The 19,257-nt window shown below is 45.0% G+C and overlaps 2 protein-coding genes across 4 annotated transcripts in view; one reads left to right on the top strand and one right to left on the bottom strand.

The window, feature by feature from the left end:
• SIRT4 (sirtuin 4) overlaps positions 1-19,257 on the top strand; it is a 35,415-nt gene that overhangs the window by 5,198 nt on the left and 10,960 nt on the right. The window contains exon 5 of one of the 3 annotated variants that reach the window (XM_012731199.1): positions 3,051-3,094. The exons of 1 other annotated variant lie outside the window; for it this stretch is intronic. The gene's annotated coding sequence lies outside the window, so the exon portion shown is untranslated. Of the gene's footprint in view, positions 1-2,305; positions 2,516-3,050; positions 3,095-19,257 lie in introns of those variants that run through there. One more of the 3 variants, XM_004690986.2, reaches the window with a different exon arrangement.
• On the bottom strand, positions 7,478-12,527 carry PLA2G1B (phospholipase A2, group IB (pancreas)). The gene is made up of 4 exons (XM_004690691.1): positions 12,494-12,527; positions 9,810-9,969; positions 9,200-9,327; positions 7,478-7,602 (listed from the first exon to the last, which is right to left on the bottom strand). Exons 1-4 carry the CDS (start codon positions 12,525-12,527, stop codon positions 7,478-7,480), a joined length of 447 nt encoding a protein of 148 aa, XP_004690748.1.

Below are 19,257 nucleotides of genomic sequence, written 5' to 3'. Positions count from 1 at the left end.
AAAAAAGATTTATTTATTTATACATTCAGAACTGGTGTGTAGTCCAGAGATGCAGAGGCAATGAGAGGACTCAGAGTCAGAATGGGGAGCAGAACAGGCAGATTGTGGAAGTGCATTGCTGAGGGGAGCAGCAGATGAGACAGGAGAGGTCTGCTGCATCATGTGGGTCACCTTCCAGGCCGGGATTGAACTTGAGCTGAAGCGGCTGTGGCTAGCTTCGTAGTGCTGCGCTTTAACCCATTGTGCCACCAAGGAGGGCCCCCACTAACAGTTTTATTGACATACAATTCACTTACCATAAAGTTCACCCTTTAAAAGTATATAGTTAACTTTATAGGGTACTCACAAAGTTGTGCATGAATCACTGCTGTCTAACAACAGAACATTGTCATCTTGGGAAGAGACCTGGAACCCATTAAATAATTCTCCTGACCCTTTTACTCAGTCCCTGGCAACACTTAGTCTTTCTGGTTGGCCTGTTCTACAATTTCCATAGAGTATGTGGCTTTTTGGGTCTGGCTGTACCACATCATGTTTGTTTTAATTTAATTTATTTTTGTGTAGAAGAACTGGGGTATAAGCCAGAGGTGCAGGGGATGAGAGGATTCACCAGAGGCAGAGTGGGGAGAGCACAGGCAGATCTACTGAAATACACTGCTGAGGGGTGCAGCAGGTGAGACAGGAGAGGTCTGCTGCACCACATGGGTCAGCTTCCTCCTGCAGAGGTAATAGTTCTGAGACCCACCCCTAGGCCACCAGGGAGACCCACATCATGTTTTCAAGGATCATCCAGATTGCCACATGCCTCAGCACTTTATATCTATTTCAGTGTGTGAGTACCATCAATTAAAAAAAAACTACACAGCTTTATTAAGCGATAATTCACATCACATATAGTTCACTCACTTTGTGTGTATCATTCGAGAATTTTAGTATATTGCAAGGAAGCCAACCAGCTACATTTTAAACAAACTTTTAAAGAGCAGTTTTAGATTCACAGCAAAATGGAACAGAAAGCCGGGGTTCTTGTGCCCCCACAACCCTGTCTACACACATGGTATTCATCACTCACCTCTGGAGAGACATCTTATTTTGCCCCAAGTTTTTGGCATTATGAATAGAGCTGCTATAAACATGTGTGCAGGGTTTTGTGTATATGTGTTTTCACAAGCTCATTTGGGTAAAAACCAAGGAGTAAGATTTGCTGGTATGTGAGCTAAAAGCACGCTGAGTTTTGTAAGAAACTACCAAACAGTCTTTCAGAGAGGCTGTACTTTTCCTGCCAGCAATGAATGAGAGTTCTGGTGCAAGCACTGTTAAAAAGCCTAAACTGTTGGCCCTCCCTGGTGGCGCAGTGGGTAAATGCATCGATAAGAAGCTAAAGCCACTTCAGCACGAGTTCAATCCCTGGCCCTGGAGGTAACCCACATGGCAGGTTGAAACTGGCCTTCCCTGGGGCCCAGAGGTTAAGTTTCAGCAATATCAGCACTGTGGCCTGAGTTTGATCCCAGCCAGGGAGCTGACCCACATGGCACAGCAGACCTCTCCTGTCTCACCCGCTGCTCCCCTCAGCAGTGCATTTCAGTGAATCTGCCTGTTCTGTTCCCCACTCTGTCTCTGCTGAATCCCCTTACCCACTGTACCTCTGACCCACACCCCAGTTCTTCTACAAATGTAAAAAAAAAATTTAATAAAAGGAAAGGAAATTTTTTAAAAAACCTTAAATTGAAGTGTCCTATACGTATGGAGAAATGCCATATCCTAAATGGACAGCTTGATAAAGATCTAGAGCACCAAGATGACAGAACAGATGCTATGAGCCCCCAAGAATCATTCTTGGCACCACCACTTCTAAACATAGATTTCTGACCTTTTTTTTAACCTAAAACTTTAGTTTCAGTCTTATAAGATGATTCAATATTTGTTTATATTGTGAAATGGTCCCCACAAAAAATCTAGTTTATACCTGTCATCATAAAAGAAAGCTTTTTTTTTTCGTTTCTTATTACTAGAAGAATATTTATTTATTGCAGAAAGTTTAGATGACACAGATAAGTGGCAAGAAAGTAGTACCAGTCACCCATAATCAAGTCTACCACTGAGCTAAACTAGGTTTAGTGTTCTGGTATAAAGTCCTCTTCACTGGGGGGCAGGGGGAAGGTATTTTTGTCATTATATGGGGGAGTGGATACTTAAAATCTTCAAGTTGATTAGCTTGTCACCCCCTAGCCCCCTTCCCAAAGGCTTTCAAATAGCAGCTTCTCCTGATGGGATAAATTCTTTCACTTCCTTTTTATCTCACCAGGTAGAAGAAATGGCTGGGAAATATGTAAGCCAGCGCCCCTGCTGAAGTGCTCCTGGGGTTCTCACTCATGTGGGGAGAAAGGATAAAGGAAATGGCTTAATTTATAATTTGGAAAATGTCCTTAATTGCATTTTTATATAGAAAAGATGAGCATTCATCTGAAAAATTTTTATTGATCAAGGAATAAAGGAATCACTTAATAGTACACCAAATATGTGGGTTTGTTTACATTGTATGTGTATGATATGTATGTTTATATTCTTTTTTTTTCATAAACTAAAAGAGAAAGCGGCTTTCTGACACGGTTCTCTAAGGATCTTTGCTTGATTTCAGCTGCAGGAATGAGACACCTGCTTTGAACCTGGTCTGTAGAGAGGGAACAGTGAGTTCCCCAATGGGTTCTGAGGTTGATTTGTTTCCTCTGAGGAAAGCAGCAAGACTTGTTTGATTATTGCTTTAACTAGAAAGAAACATTGTACCAGCTTAAAGCTTTCTCTGGGCAATCTCACTGACAAAGTGACACAGAGAGGAGAATCACATCCTATTTCAGGAAGTCTTTTTGTCTAAAATTAGGACAAGCAATATGAGTTCATCCTGCACCTGCCTAGGAAGCAAATTTCAGTTCACTGGGACAGTGCAAGATCTTGACAACACAGAGTCCTTTTCACCTATGCCATGATAGGTTTGCAACTAGTCATTTCTCCGACGAGGTGTAAGTCGAGTATCTCCGGCTTTTTTTTTGCAGACAAGACTCCCAAGGTGCTTGGAATCAGATCTGCTCCGTTACCCAGTCAGTATCAATTGTGTTCTAATGTGGGTCCTTTGACTCTTAAGCTATTTTTTAAATTAAATTTTTAAACTTTCTTACATTGTTCATTTTGATTAAACTTTTCTTACATTGTTGTTCATTTTTGTGCTGTATTTGATTTCTCCCCTCCGGTGTACCCCCATCATTTCCCCCTTATCACAGCACCTGTGAACCATCCCAATAGTCCCTTGTGCTTTTCCCTCCCCTATCTTGACAGCGCTCTGTCTCCGTCCCTGCTGTATGCCTCAGATCTATAGTTTGCCTGCAAATTTTGCCTTTTTTTTACCCTTTGTTTAGTTTTCCTGTATTCTTACAAGTGAAATCATCCGATATTTTTCTTTTTCCGACTTGTTTCATTGAGCATAATCTTTTCTAGCTCCACCCATGTTGCTGCTAATTGCATGAGTTTATCTTTTTGGATTGCTGTTTTTGGCATTTAGATTGTTTCCATATCTAGTCAAGTCTTTCTTATCCACCAGTCTCACGCATGATTATTGACTCTGTGTGATGGTACTAAGGCTACAAGAACACAACCTTGGGTCCTCCCTGGCGGCCAGCAGGTTAAAGCACAGCACTACGAAGCTGAAGCCACTGCAGCACGAATTCAATCCCCACCCCAGAGGTGACCCACATGGTGCAGCAGACCTTTCATGACCTGTCCACTGCACCCCTCATCAGTGTACTTCATCAGTCAGCCTGTTCTGCACACTAGTCTGTCTCTGGTGAATCCTCTCACCGCCCCTGCACCTCTGGCCTGTACCCCAATTCTATATGTGTAAATAAATAAGTCTTAAAAAAAAAAAAGAAAAACACAACCTCTTGCCCTCAAGAGACTCATAGAGAAGGTGCTGTTCTCCCCTACCATTCTCTTCTTTACCAAAAAATGTTACAGGGACTTGGAGGCTTTACTGGTGGAGCAGGGTTTAAATGCATCCGTGCCATCCAGCTATTAACTAGCCAGTGTGGCATGAGTTTGATCCCCAGGGAGCTGACCCACATAGCCCAGCAGACCACTCCTATCTTGCTGGCTGCTCCCCTCAGCAGTGTATTTCAGTACATCTACCTGTTCTGCTCCCCCTTCTGTCTTTGGTGAATCCTCTCAGCCCCCACATTTTTGGCCTACACCCAAGTTCTTGTGCGCATACATAAAAAAAAAAATCACAGGAACTTGCAAGGAATGATAAAATGACTAGGCCTAGAGTATTCCAGATAGGCAACCACAATTCAAAAGTATGAAGGTCAGACCTTTGCTTTTCTCTCTTATTTTTTTAAGATTTATTTATTTATGCTTACAGAGGTCTGGTGGGTGAGAGGATTCACCAGAGACAGAGTGGGGAGCAGAACAGGCAGATCAATTGAAATACACTGCTGAGGGGAACAGCTGTGTGTCTGTGTGTGTGGAGGGGGTACGTGGGGGGGGGGTTGTCAGGAGAGGTCTGCCAGGCCATGTGGGTCAACTTCCTGGCTGGGGAATCGAACTCTTGAAAGTGTGGAGAGAGGATTCAAGAGGACTTGAGGCCCCCCCCCCAGGCTGTGGGCTAGTCAGCCCGACATCTATTTGCCTTTCTCCTTGGCCACTCCTCCTCGTTCCTCTTTGATTCCCTGCACCCCTTTCTTCCTGCCCCTTATCCCTCCAGGAATAAAAGCAAAGGAGGAGAAACTGGCAGAGGAACTAGGGGCGTCAGGAGGGGAGTCCTCGCGAGGGACTGGCACGGCAAGACAGTTGGCACCACGCCACATTCACGTGGAATCGCCCTCTTTTTGCACTCGATTGGTCCCGTCCGTTCCTCCTAAAGAATCCTAGCTCAGAAGCGCGTCCTGGGGGGCCTCAGGAAGCTGCCAGCTGAGTCGTACCCGCCACCACTCCGAAGTCAATCAAGCTAGGGTTATCAGTATTGCGCACGCGTGGGCGCCAGCCACGCCGCGGGAGGCCGGAGGGGCGGGTCCTGGGACGGGGCGGGGCTACACGGAGGTAGGCCGGGGGATGGGCCACTGTTCACCAATAGAAAAGGAGAACCAAGAGCCACGTGTCCACAGGGTAACCTGTCACCTTTCCTATTTCGAAATTCCTTGAGCAAAGGATAGCGTCTTGGAGAGAGACAGACGCGGAGGGTCACGTGGTATGAAAAGGTAAATATGGCCACGTGGTTTTGCCTATTCTGGGGGCCCAACTGTGGCGCCCCATTTAACTTCCTGAACTAAGTTTAAGGAGTGTTTGTGATGTGTCAGGCACTGTTCGTGCCTGCTAGAATGTAATTACTCTCAGTCCAATTAATTTATTCATTTCAGTCATCCCAGCCACCGTTGTAGTTTTGCAGAATTCTGCTTCCTGTTAATGAGCACCAAGATGAAGCCCATGAAGACTGCTAAAGGAGTTAGTTCTCTCTCCCAGCCCTTGGGATAATGAAAACAGTAGACTTTTACGTTAGGAAATACTTTTAGACTGTGGTGTAGTGTGATGGTTCTCTGTCTTGTCAGCCAAAAAAGGAATAAGCGATAATCTCCTTAAATCCCACCTTCCTTGCATCTAAACAATGGCTTGCAGTTTCTTTCCTTGAAGAAAGACATTTGCGACTTTTACAGTTCATTGAAGGCTGAGGACAGGTCTATTTTAATTTTGCATCCTTTACAGTCCTACCCTACGCACAGAATGTGCATTCAATTTAAGGTTGTTGAATTTGAAGATAATCCCAGTTTTACCTGTCCAAAGATCCTGAGTGCTAGTGAGGGACACTTCGTTTCTCTCAAGCCATTGAGTGACCCTATGTCAAGTACTGTCCTAGGCGGGTTATATTATTATAAAAGGGGTAATTAAGGCACCTCACTGCGCCTTCAGCAAGCTCACAGTGTTGGCACGTCCCTAAATTGTCCAGATTTGGGTTCCAGTGTCACCTATGCCACCATAAATGATCTTTGGCAATTCACTCACTTTTTCAAACCAGTTCCCTTGCCTGTAAAAGGGGAACATAATAGTGAAGACAGCAAGATAATTGTGCAAAATGCTCGGCACAGCCTGGGCCATAATATGTATAACATTTGACAGTTTGAAGAGTAAGGGGAGAAAATCAGAGAAGATCAAAATGCTGGTGGCTATAAACAATCCGTTGTTGTCTAGCCACCAGCCCCAAATACATTGTATTCCCAGCATTTTATACAAGTGTTTAATAAATATTCATTAAGCTGAATGAAATGAAAGGAAATTGCTAGATCAAAAGACAAATCTTCTTACACTCCCTTTTTCAAACAGAAGCTTCTCTGCTACCCAGCAGTGACTGTTGCCTTCAGCCTCCAGTGCTTTACAGCTGAAGTGGGGGCAAGAGAGGGGTGGGGGAGCAACTCCTCATAGCCAAATAACCCTCTCTCATCTTTGCTTTCTTAACTCAGTTCCCTTCTTTGCACCTCCATACTCTCTCTGCTGAATTTCAGTGCCAGAGTAACCATTAATACTGGTGGAGAAACGTGGCCAAATGACTTCAGAGCTCAGGTATTGCCATCAGATAGATCTGGTCAAATCCTGACTCTGCTGTCTGTGTGATTTCAGCCAAGTGACTTAACTTCTCTTAGTCTGTAGTTCCTCAGCCTAAAATGGGACAACAAATATCCACCTCACAGGGCTGGTCTGAACACTTAGCATGATGAGGTGTGAAAAGTCCTTAGCACAGGGCTATATGCAGTTAGTGCTCAAGAAATAGAAATTATAATTGCTTATTATGTTTGATGACTATAACGTAAAAATCACCTTGTCATATGCGGTGAAGTCTTTCCAAGGGTTTAGAAAGGAAAAGTGTTGTAGAAAAAAAAAGGGTTTAACACAACTGAAAATGGAGGCAGAAAAATAAGAGGGAATAAGACCTGGCTAAGATGAAGACAAAAGCCCAGAACTTCAGACAGGAAAGGGGATTGGTGAAAAATGTGTGTTCTGCTGCCAGATCCAGATTCACTGGGTTGGAATTCCTTCTTTGCTACTTTGAATCCCTTCCTTGCATCTACTTACTAGATACATAGCTTTGGACAAGTGACTTCTCTTGAGCCTCAGCTTAGAACAATAGGATTTGTTAAGTGTCAAAACCTGGGACTGACTACCCAGAGGCTTTTAGAGACACATAGTCCTGGCACAGAGTAGACTATTGGTAAACGGTGGTAGGATCATTATTTTGGTCTCATGATACTTGTTTCCTGGAAATACCCTCTCATTCAACTTTTGAGGCTGGAAGGAATGATGCTTACAAGGACAAGGAAGCAACCCAGTCATATTCAACAGTAAAAATCTCCAAACATGAACCTTTTAGTAGGCGCTTTATTGGTCGTGTAATAGGAAGGTCATGAGACAGCTAGGAAGAACTCTTTTCTTTTCAGAGGAGTATTTACTTCTTACAGTACTTCTTGAGGTCCAGATTATGGTGTTCTTTGTTATATGGGGCCTTGGAAAAGCAGATGGCAGCAGTGCGGTCACAGTTGCAGAGGAATTCCTGGCAGGGAGTGTTTTTGCCTGGAAAAGAGCAAAATAAACTGACTGAGCTAAGGTGGAGTCTGCTTTGTGCAAACAAGGGGTAGGAAGAATTGACTGGAATAATCCAGTGGCTGTGCCATTGTAGATTTAAGGTGGACATACTAAGCAAATAAAAGTATCATTGTTACAGATAAATCGCAAATACAATATTTGGGACATAGACTAAAAAATTATACATTGTTTGTGTGAAAGTCTAATTTAACTGGGCAACATGTGTCTTATGTGGCGGGGTGATAGGTGCCTTTTGGAAAATCCTCTCTAGTTTGAACCCCTAAATCCATATAGCTTGCAGACTCCACAGATCTTTGATAACATAGGAAAACAATTGTGAATGTACGGAAAATACTAAAACACATACTCAAAGTTGAAAGGATTGTACATTTCAACTTAGGCAAGTTTAGTGAGCCAATTTCTCAGTGTTAAATCACAAAATATTTAAATCACATTAAATCACCTGTTTAGGGGGTCTCCCTGGAGGTGCAAGGGGTTAAGTCTCAGCACTATAGAGGTATCCACAGCCACTGCAGCATGGGTCTGATCCCCAGCCAGGGAGCTGACCCACATGGTGCAGCAGACCTCTCCTGTCTTGTCCAATGATCCCCTCAGCAGTGTATTTCAGTGGATCCACCAGTTCTGCTCCCCACTCTGTCTCTCACTCCCACCCCCCGCACCTCTAGCCTATACCCCAGTTACTGTATGTATAAATAAATAAAATAAATAATTTTTTAAAAAGAAAGAAAATGAAATCGGAAGCACATCTGGACATGTCCAGGTGGTTTGTGGTGGTAAAATGCAGAAGGAACAGAGGACTTGGGGTGGGGGCATGCCTGGCCACAATGAAGAGTATAAACTTATTCCAAACATGGGGACCAGAGCATGGTGGGATTTCTATAGTTCATAGGATGATGGAATCCAGGGCAATTTTTTTTGGCAATTTTGGGGTTGAATGATGGTCATATCTTACAGTTTTGAAAAGTGGGCCTGTCTGTGAGTACAAAGAGTAGGGCAGTGAACATTCAGAGGAACTGTCTGGCATGTGCACTGTCCACCTGTCAGGGCTGCCTGGGTGGGGAAACACTAAGCTGCATGGCTTAGTCGTGGACAGCAGAAACTTTGAAATCAGAAGCAACTGGGTCCAAATACCCATCCTACCTACCACTTAAAAGATGTGCATCACTTGGGGCAAGTGACGATTTTTGAGTCTCAGATCCTGTAAAATGGGTTGACATAACCAGTCTTACACATGCCTAGCCAAGTCCTTGGCATGTGTAACAATCTAATAAATGCTTGTTCTAAGTTATTTTTTATTAAATTACAAGGAAGTATAGCAGTAAGAGAAGAGGTCTTGGTGTCATACAGACCTGGACTAAAAAGCCAAACCCTACCACGAACCTCAGTTTCCACATCTGCAAAGTGGGCATCATTACAGTACCTATCCCATAGGGTTACTGTGAGGATAAAAGGAGACACTGCCTGGCACCCAGAAAATCAGAGCTAACTAGTGACTATCATTACTATTAGACCATCCCCGAATCTACTGAGGGCTTTTCAGCCCACCAGGGGGTAAACCTACTGCTGTTGCAGGTGATCTCTGTGCCAGAGCAAGAGTATGAGTAGGATCTGGTGTAAGGGTTGTCCAGGAGGAATCGACAGCCATCCACATTCCTGGATTGCTCATAGCAGTTGTCGTGTGTCTGGCAGCACCTGGAGAAGGAAAGGACAGAGCTGAGATCAGGTAACCACCTGGAGCCCCTGCACATGTCAATATGAATTTGCGCTCTCAGGAACAGGTGGACATATTTTAGCTGACATGACACTCAAGATTAAAAAGAATGAATCCATTATAGTTTTTAGTGGTCGATTTTTTAAATGATTGTAAGAGTACAGTCTTGTATTCTGGCTAGGCTGTGTTAACTTTAACGGAAGCTAGCTAGAGAAGACCCTTGACTCGTGGCTGCGACGTCCTGCGTTGCAACGTCCTGTCACTAGAAGGCAGCAGCAGCCGCTATTTTGCATCTCCGATGTTCCGCCTCAGGGCCCTCTTGGAACATATTTGTGTGACTGTGCAATATGTTATCCTTAGAGAAAGTGCATGCTCCCTTCCTGTGTCTGCTCGTGAGCTCCTTGACTTGAGCCCTCCCTCCACCCCGCAGGCTCTCCACTCTCCCCGCGAACCCCTCACTCACGTGTCCAGTTCATCCACAGGGGTGCCGTATCCACCCAGGCCACAGTAGCAGCCGTAGTCAGCGAAATCCAAAGCGGGGTGACTGTCGGGGATCACGCACTTGATCATTTTGCGGAATTGCAGCACTGACCGGGAGTCGGCCTTGCCCTCCACAGAGGCCACTGTGAGAAAACACAGAGTTCAAATCCATCCGGTGCCCCGGCGTGCCCACCCATGTGCCCAGGGGCTGCCTCCTCTGAAGGCAACTGACATAAGAACTGATGAAGTGACAGGGAAAATTTTAAGAAAACTTAAAAATTTTTCAGAGAAAATCTACTTAACAAAATCTGCCATTTAACCTCTTAAAGGGTACAGTTAGATGGCATTGGGAGTTGTACAACCATCACCACTAATTCCAGAACATTTTCCTCTTTCCCAAAAGAATTTCCTCCACCCCGTGGCCATTTTTACCTTCCTCCTTCCCTCTGGCAGCCACTGATCTGCTTTCTGTCCCTTGTGGAGTTCCCTGTTCTGAACACTTCATATAAATATGTGGCCTGTGTGACTGCCTTCTTTCACATAGCATGACATGTTTGAGATTCGTTTATGTTATAACAGGTAACAGTACTTCATTGCCTTTTGTAGCTGTCTACTATTCCACTATAGAGACTGATCACAGTGGGTTTGCCCATTCATCACTTGATGGATCTTTGGATTGTTTCCATTATTTGACTGCTATGAATAGTGCTTCTCTTTATAGTTCTCATTGTTATTGTATGAACATATTATTTCCTAGGGGGATAATGTTAAATAATCTCCATAATTTGTCCAGTGAATATTTATTGAACAATTACCATGGGTTAGTCACTATCCTGGGAGCTGGAGATACATCAGTGAAAGATTAAAAAAAAAAGCTATTACCTGTGTGTTCCTGGTGCTGCAGGGGTTAGACACAGGACTATCAAGCAGTTGCCAGCCTCTGCTACATGAGTTGGATCCCCAGCCAGGGTGCTGACCCCCATGGCTAAGCAGACCTCCCCTGTCTCACCCTCTGCTCCCCTCAGCAGTGAATTCCAGTAGAGTTCTGCCTGTCCTGTTCCCCACTCTGTCTCTAGTGAATTCTCTCACCCCTCCACATCTCTGGTCTTACCCAGTTCTTGTATGCACAAATCAATAAATCTTAAAAAAAAAATCTGTCATCTCATTGAACTTATGTCCTATTGTGGGAGGAAAACAAGAAGCCATAAATATAATAAATTAGGAAGTGGGATATGTTAGAAGGTAGAAAAATTGGAACTCTAAAATGGGGGGCTTGGGTAGGGTTGTGGGGTGAGGTAGGGCTAGTGTGGAGGCCTGTGTGGCCATTTGTATTAGACAGATCAACCTCTTTTCTGCCTCAAGGGCCCTGCACCTGCTGTTCCCTCTGCCTGGATACTCGTCATCTCAGTTTTCAAAAGTGTGGGAGATCATGGCTTAAGTGCCACCCCCTCAAAAAGGGCCTTTCTGTGGCTCCAAACCAAGTGGCTCCTTTACTATCATTTTTCTTTGTGTTCTTTGCTTCCTAGCAGACAGCCATTATCTATTTAACACACCCTCTCAAAGGCCCATAAACTCAAGGACAGGGCTTTAACTCTCCAAGTCTGACATTGGGTCTGAGTATATGTAATAGTCCCCTCCATAAATATATGAATGAAATTACTAATAATTGAGTTAAAGAGTGGACCTGGTGCATAGTAGGTGCTCATTAATCTTCTGTTGGCTAAGTGAAAAAATTCTGCCTCTGGCTGAAAGAATGTTTCCCCATTTGCTGAGTTCTACCCTAGGAGACAGGTACCCCTCAGGGAAGTTGGCAGTAAATGACTTGGGGTTCTGTTTCATCAGCCACCAGTATTGTCTCTAGGGCCCACGCTTTGTCCTTCTTACTGGGTCTGCTGTGCACACTGGAGCCACTTAAACTCCAGGGGAAAGGAAGGGCCAGCCCCTATGAACAGCCTTCATGGTGGTCAACAGAGGTTGTGTCCACGCACTGAGGCATGGAGCTTGCCCAGACAGGAGGACCCTGCTACCTTGGCCTGTTTTCCCACTCTCTGACCCAGCTAAGCCTGATCTCTGCAGAGGCCAGAACTGCACAAAGCTACTGCTCTTGTGTATGCTTAGAACTCTGACAGGGAATTCATTCATCTCTGAGCCCCTAATCTCAACCCAGAGCCCTCTACCTTGGAGGTTCTGACAGCATCAATGTTGAATGAATGATGGATGAGTGATATGGGGTTTGAATTCTATGTGTCACTCCATGAATTCATTCAATAAAATAGCGCAGACATCTCTCTCCCTGTTCTCATGAACCCCGTGCTTAGGTGTGGGTGGGGCGTAAAAAAGGAAATGTATCAGGAGATATAAACTGCAAAAGTTGGTGCTGGGGAGACCCTGTCTCAAGGTAATGGGGTCAGGAACAAGAAGTGGGGCTCTCTTACCTTGGGTGGGCATGCTAGGTCTTTGAGGGGGGTTATCTGAGTCCAGACCTGAAGGCTGGCTGGTGCTGGCTGGGGGGATTATGAGAAGCCCCACACTAGAGCCCTGCAGCCCCATGGGGAGCCCTGAATAAAGACTCCAGGTCTGGCCAACGCTGTCTGCTCTGACCTGAGGCCCCCATCCCAAAGGAGTAAATTGTCAGCACAAGGAAGTGGCCATGAGAGGCACACCTACCTGAGAGCAGAGCAGCTAGCACAAGGAGCTTCATCCTGTTGTCAGGTGGAGGAGAGAAAGGACAGAGGCCACCTAGGCCTGCCTGTTTATAATGCCTCACAGCCCCAAGATAAGGCTGGGGTGTTTGCTTTTTTCCCAGCTGACTCCTGGTTGGCCTTGAGTCTGTGCTGGAATAAACTTGACCAATATGCAATTTCTGCCAGCAAGAGGTATTTGGAAGCAGTGTGTGCATTTGTCTCCTGATGAAAGGCATTATTTCTGGAATTGACGCCTTGGAATTTTGACCCCTCCTTCTACCTTTGGCATTCAGCCCAACTTCATATTTGGAGGGAGGTAGGCAGAAAAGAACTTTCTACCCCTTGTCATGACTGGGATGAGGAGACAGGAAAGAAATGACTGCTGCCTCTATGTCTTCTCATATGCCTGGGTCTGAGTTGGGGACCTATGGAATGATCTCATCATTCATGCATTTAGATGAGGGACCAGGTTCAGAGAGGTTAAACAACTTGCCCAAGGCCACACAGCCTACAAATGGCAGAGAATGCCGAAGACTTCAGGAGGTCCGATTCTAAGGCCCAAGCTTGCTTTTTTGCCCAAATTTCAGTCCTGCCACCCACCCCCACCTCGGTTGTAAGAGACCCCTGGCCTCTGGAGTTTGCAAGAGAGTGCTGGCCCTGGCCTTGAATATGAATTGTAGAATAAAAAAGTGTTTTGGGGCTGTTATCAAATACTTACAATTTTTTTTTGAACATAAACAATTGGGGGTATAACAATTGAGGGCAATAGCAATTGTGGGGGATAAATTCCAGCATAAAACTAACCTTTTAAAAAATGTTTGCATTTATTTAATTTAAAAGATTTATTTTATTTATTTATGCATACAAGAGCTAGGGTGCAGGCTGGAGGTACAGGTGAGGGGGGCGGTGAGAGGATTCACCAGAGACAGAGTGGGGAGCAGAACAGGCGGATCGACTGAAATACACTGCTGAGGAGAGCAGCAGGCGGGTCAAGAGAGATCTGCTGCACCATTGGGTCAGCTCCCTGGCCAGGGATCCAACTCGGGTGGCAGTAACTACAGAAGGCTTCATAGTGCCAAGACTTAACTCTTTGTACCGCCAAGGAGGGCCAATGTGGCTCATTTATTATGAGGAATAAACCAATAAGATATATTTTTATGATCAAAAATAATTTCAGTAAACTCAAGCCCGTAATGTATTCCAATTTCCTTAGTTTTTACCAAATGTTCCTTCTCTGTCCCGGAGCCCTAGCCAGAACAGAACATTCTATTCATTCATCACACCTCCTGAGGCCCCTCTTGGCTGGGGCAGTTTCTCAGACTCACTGTGTGGATGACCTTGAGACTTTGAGGGAGCACTGGTCAGATGTGGCCTGCATGCCCCTCTGGAAGACCAAGTGCCATTTTCACCACACAGCCATGTCTGTCTAGTCACTTCTGGCCCTGGGATACTTCTTGGCCCCTTACCAGATGAGGACATTGAGGGGTCAAGCTGGAAATAGCTTCCCCAGGCCCACACCCATTTCCACCCACCATGGCGAGGCTGTCAGGGGTGAATGGCAGCATTGGTGGCCCTAACTATAGTTCTGTGGCCTCTGTTCACCTTTCTTCTTGGGTACAGGCACCCAGAAAGGAGTAATAGATGGGCCTCTCTGGTGGCACAGGGGTTCAGTCTCAGCACTTATGAAGCTATCCACAGCCACTGTGGCCTGAGTTCAATTCCCGGCCAGGGAGATGACCCACATGGCGCGGCAGACCTCTCCTGACTCCCCGCTGCTCCCCTCAGCAGTGTATTTCTGTAGATCTGCCTGTTATGCTCCCTACTCTGTCTCTGGTGAGTCCTTTCACCCCCACACCTCTGGTATGTACCTCAGTTCCTGTGTGCATACATAAAAAATAAATCTTAAAAAAAGAAATAATCCATCGAGAGGGTGTCCCTGTTTCACTCCAAATCCAGAGCCTCAGGTAGGTCTCCTAGCTAATGCATTAACCTACTTAGTAAGCAGATGGGTTTCTGAGGCCCAGAAAGGAAAAGTGATGTATTTGCACAGACCTGACTCTGCTCCCGTTCGACCCAGGTTGTTTCATGTGAGAGGTTTCTTCACATTTGTCTGAGGTTCCTACCTCTTTCCAAGCTGGTAGCCATTAAGTACAGGTGGCTATTTAAACTCACTAATATGAAATACTATGAAAAACCATATTCTTTCCCACTGGCCATGTTTCAAGGGTCCAATATCTACATGTGGTTAGTGGCTGCTGAATTGAATAGCAATGATAGAGAATGTTTCCCACATCCAGAAGGTTCCACTGGGTAGTGCTGCTCAGGATGAACTGAGCCTGGATTGCTGATGGCCCAGAGGCTGGCAGACGCTGTGAAAACTGCCAGGACCCCACATCAGGTTGGCAGAAGGTTCTGCCTCTTCAGCTCCCAGAATGAGTGAACGCTGGCCAGGAAAAGGGAAGCCATAGCCTGCAAAACGCTCAGTCCCACTGAGGCAGGTTATTTGGAATCAGAACGAAACAGAGGAGCAGAATCTGCTCCTCTTGTGGTGGTCTGAGCAAGGAGTAGCAGCTGGAGCTACCAAGTCCTTGAAGGCTATCAGTTTTAAAGACCATTTACCACATGTCAACCCTCGGCCAGGCCCCATGCCGAGAACCTGCCACAAATCTCGGAGGTAAGTCCACTGCCACGGTCCACTTTACTGAGAAGTTGACTGAGGATCAGAGAGGTTAAGCAACTGTCCCCATGTCCCCATGTCACACAGCAGTACCATGGTGAGCAATCCAGTGCTTCTGATACCTCATTACTCTCTCAGATAGGGAAGACAGGGAATGGCTATAGGAATGCCAAAAGCCCCTTGGGGTGGGAGGAGATTAGTTCCTATATCCTTCTCTCCTCTCCCACACTCCCAGCCAGCTGGAGGCCTTCCACAAGGGCAAGCTGTCCTCAAGGACAAATTCCCACGTATGCTTCGTGATTTGTGCTCGGACTTAGGCACACCACCTGGTGGGGGGTTGTGGCAGGTGGTGACCACAACCCTCTCCCTCTCCTCCTCTCAGGCTAGATGTGACCATCTGAACCTCTCCAGGGACCCTGGAGGTGGCAGAGCAGTGGACCAGGCCACCATGGACAGCCTGCTGAACCCTACTCTCTAGGAACCGTGTCCTTGGGCTGCCTCCCATCCCTACGTAAGTGTGTGGGTACAGCCTGTTCCAGCCTAGGAAAAACACACTCTCCATGGAAAGAACAGCTGAGGATAGCTTTTTGGCTCCTTCAGGTGACGGTATACCCACACTCCACCAAGGTCATACCTGCCAGTACCTGTTTCTAGAAAATGCTTACAAGAACCTACCAGCTACATGGATTTGGATTTGTTGTTGTTGTTTTTTTAAAGATTCATTTATTTATGCATACAGAACTGGGGTACAAGCCAGAGGTGCAGGGGCAGTGAAAGAATTCACCCACCAGTGACAGAGTGGGGAGCAGAACAGGCAGATATATTGAAATATACTGCTTACAGGAGCAGTGGTGAAGCAGGATAGGTCTGCCATGCCATGTGGGTCAGCTCCCTGGCTGGGGATCGAACTTGTGCTGCAGTGGCTGTGGTAGCTTCATACTGTTGTGCTTTAACCCGTTGTGCCATGAGCGAGGGCCCCCATCTGTCTGTTTTTGCTTGTGTTGCCTGTGCTGTTGATGACATGACATAGAAAATATTGCCCATTCCAATGCCATGAATATTTCTCCAGGTTTTCTTCTAGGAGTTTTATTGTTTCTGATCTTAAAAATATTTTAAGCTGATTTTTGTTAAGGGTAAGTTAAGGGTGCAACATCATTCTGTAGCACATGGATATGCAGTTTTCTCAGTACCCTTTGTTGATTCTTTCCACACTGAATGGTCTTGACACCCTTGTCAAAGATCATTTGTCCATGTAACAGAGGGTATATTTTGGGGCTCTCTGTTCTATTTCATTGACCTACGTCTTTTTCTCTACTGGTACCTCAGTATTTTGATTACCATAACTTTGTAATGTTTATTGCAATCAGGAATTGTGAATCTTCCAACTTTTTCCAAATTGTTTTGATTATTCTGGGCCCCTTGACATTCCACAAAATTCAGGGTGAATTTTTCTACTTCTACTCAAAATGCCATTGGGATTTTGCTAGGTATTACATTGCATCTATAGCTCACTTTGATTCACATAGGCATCTTAACAATACTGAGTGTCCCAAATTATGAATATCGGATGTCTTTCTACTTTTGTGTCTTCTTTCATTTCTTTCAGCAGTGTGTGTAGTTCTTTTGGCATCTTAAGTTTATTCCTAAGTATCTTTGACTCTACTGTAAATGGAATCATTTTAATTTCCTTTTCTGACTGCTCTTTATTAGTGTTTGAAGACACAACTGATACATGTGTTGATTTGGTGTCTTGAAACTTCTTTGAATAGTTTTATTAATTCTAACAGTTTTAGTGTTCTCTACATATAAGCTCATGCCATCCGCAAACAGAAGTAATTTTACTTCTGCCTTTCCCAGTTCAAATAACTTCTAGCTCTTCTTCTGGTTACCCAATTGCTTTACTTAGGACTTCTAGTAGGTTGGATAGAAGTGGCCCAAACAGACACCCTAACCTAGTTTCTGACCCAAGGAAAAAACTTCCAGAGGGAATTTTTTTTCACACTAAAAATTTTTTTACTGTGCATTAACTAGATGAAAGTTAGTAATATGCATTGACCAAAACATTTAATGAACAAGACCATCAATGTGAATTTTTTAAAGCATGACTACAATGCCATCATCACATTTAACAAAATTAACAGTTATTTCTTAGTATAATCTAATACCCTAACCATTTTCAGAGACCTTCTACTACCTTTTTATCATCAGTTTTTCAGCTCATATTCAAATAAGCTACATGTATTAGGTACACTTTAATAAGATATTGTATGAAGGCAAAGCAAAGAAAGGAACAGTGGAATCAGAAGACCTCAGCTTTGAAGTCCCACTGTGCCCCTTCACAGCTATGTGACTTTGGGTGAGACATTTCACAACTCTGAGCCTCTGTTTGCCTTTGGGGGTTGAGGGTGCTGGGAAGATTCATGTTCTTTGCAAGCACAGAAACACTGAACCCAGTCTATGGCAAGGTTGAGAGTTTCCCAGGCGGCCACTGGTAACAATGGATTTAATTCAACCCAGATCACCCCAAGGGGCTGATTTCCATCCCTCCTCTTATCGCACTATGTTTGCACTTGCATTTGAACACAGCTGAGAATATGTCTCAAGTTGAGTACAAGTCTTCAAGGGAGCTGACCTTTTTCAGGGGCCAGGTCTTTGGAATCCCTGGAGCTTTCTGGAACATGTCCTCTCCTGAACTCCTAATCCTTCCAGTCTTTTCCCCAAGTCCAGTTCTCAAGCCACATTCTTTCAATACCCTCTAACCCCTGGTTCATGCCCCAGGATCTCTTAACCGGGTGACTTCTGCTGGTGACTTCTGCTGTCTCAGGTATCGACCCACTTCCTCCCACTAAAGCCTTCCTTAAGTCAGTTTTCCTTTGCGAGGGCAATGACCTTTTCAAATGCAAATCAGATTATGTGAGAGGATTCACCAGAGACAGAGCGGGGAGCAGATTGACAAAGTACACTGCTGAGGGGAGCAGCGGGCAGGTCAAGAGAGGTCTGCTGCGCCATGTGGGTCACTTTCCTGGCCGGGCAAGGATCAAACTCTTGCTGCAGTGGCTGCAGGACAGCCCCATAATGCCATGCTTTAACCTGTTGCACCACCAGGGAGGGCCCCCATTTCATTCTCTTTTTTTTTTTTTTTAAAGATTTATTTGTACATACAGAACTGGGGTACAGGCCAGAGGCTCAGGGGTGGTGAGAGGCTTCACCAGAGACAGAGTGGGGAGCAGAACAGGTAGATCAACGAAGTACACTGCTGAGGGGAGCAGCGGGCGGGCCAGGAGAGATCTCCCACGCCATGTGGTCTCCTCCGGGGCAGGCGGGAATTGAACTCATGCGGAAGTGGCTTTTTAGCTTCTCAGTGCAGTGCTTTAACCCGCTGCGCCACCAGGGAGGACCAACCCCCATTTCATTCTTAACCACCAAGTTACTGCTATGATTCTCTTTACATTTTTATTGAGGAGAAATGCATATAATATGAAATCAACCATTTTAAAGTGAACAATTCCATGGCATTTAGTACCTTCACAGTGCTGGAACACTACCAATTCTAATTCGAAAACACTTTCGAAGGCTCAGAGGATATCCTTTAACCAATAAGCAGTTCTTTCTTCCCCCCACTCCCCAGCCCCTAATAATCTGCCTTCTGTCCCTAGGGATTTACCTGTTCCGGGTATTTCATAGAAATAGTTTCTTACCATATGCGGTCTTTTATGTCTGACTTCTTTATCACTCCCCTTTGACAGATTTTTAAAAAAAATGGATGCTCAGAGAGCTCAATTTCCTTTAGCTAAAGAGGGAAGCCAGGTGCTGGAAACCACAGGTCTAACCACTTGGCAACCTACCAGCTAAGCTGCCTTCCTACCCCGCCACTCTTGGGCTTCGCTTTGGGTGAAAGGCAACCCACCGTCAGGGCATCTGGTATGACGCTCCTCCAAAACAATTCTTTTTAGTTGTAGAATATACATTCAATTTACCACTTTTATCATTTTAAAGTATAATTCAGTGGCTTGAACTCACAATACAGCCACTATTTCTGAAACTTATTATCACTCTAAGTTGTAACCATT

This window comes from Condylura cristata, unplaced genomic scaffold (genome assembly GCF_000260355.1).
Source record: "Condylura cristata isolate star-nosed mole 26May11 unplaced genomic scaffold, ConCri1.0 scaffold00029, whole genome shotgun sequence".
Classification (NCBI taxonomy): domain Eukaryota; kingdom Metazoa; phylum Chordata; class Mammalia; order Eulipotyphla; family Talpidae; genus Condylura; species Condylura cristata.
The sequence above is the reverse complement of the archived record's forward strand: the minus strand, read 5'-3'. Positions and strand labels throughout refer to the sequence as shown.

Coding starts and splice junctions, on each gene's coding strand:
- PLA2G1B (XM_004690691.1), bottom strand. CDS start 12,527: ATGAAGCTCCTTGTGCTAGCTGCTCTGCTCTCAG. Junction 9,970..12,493: donor GCTAGCTGCTCTGCTCTCAG/GTAGGTGTGCCT, acceptor GTTTTCTCACAG/TGGCCTCTGTGGAGGGCAAG. Junction 9,328..9,809: donor CCTGTGGATGAACTGGACAC/GTGAGTGAGGGG, acceptor TTCCTTCTCCAG/GTGCTGCCAGACACACGACA.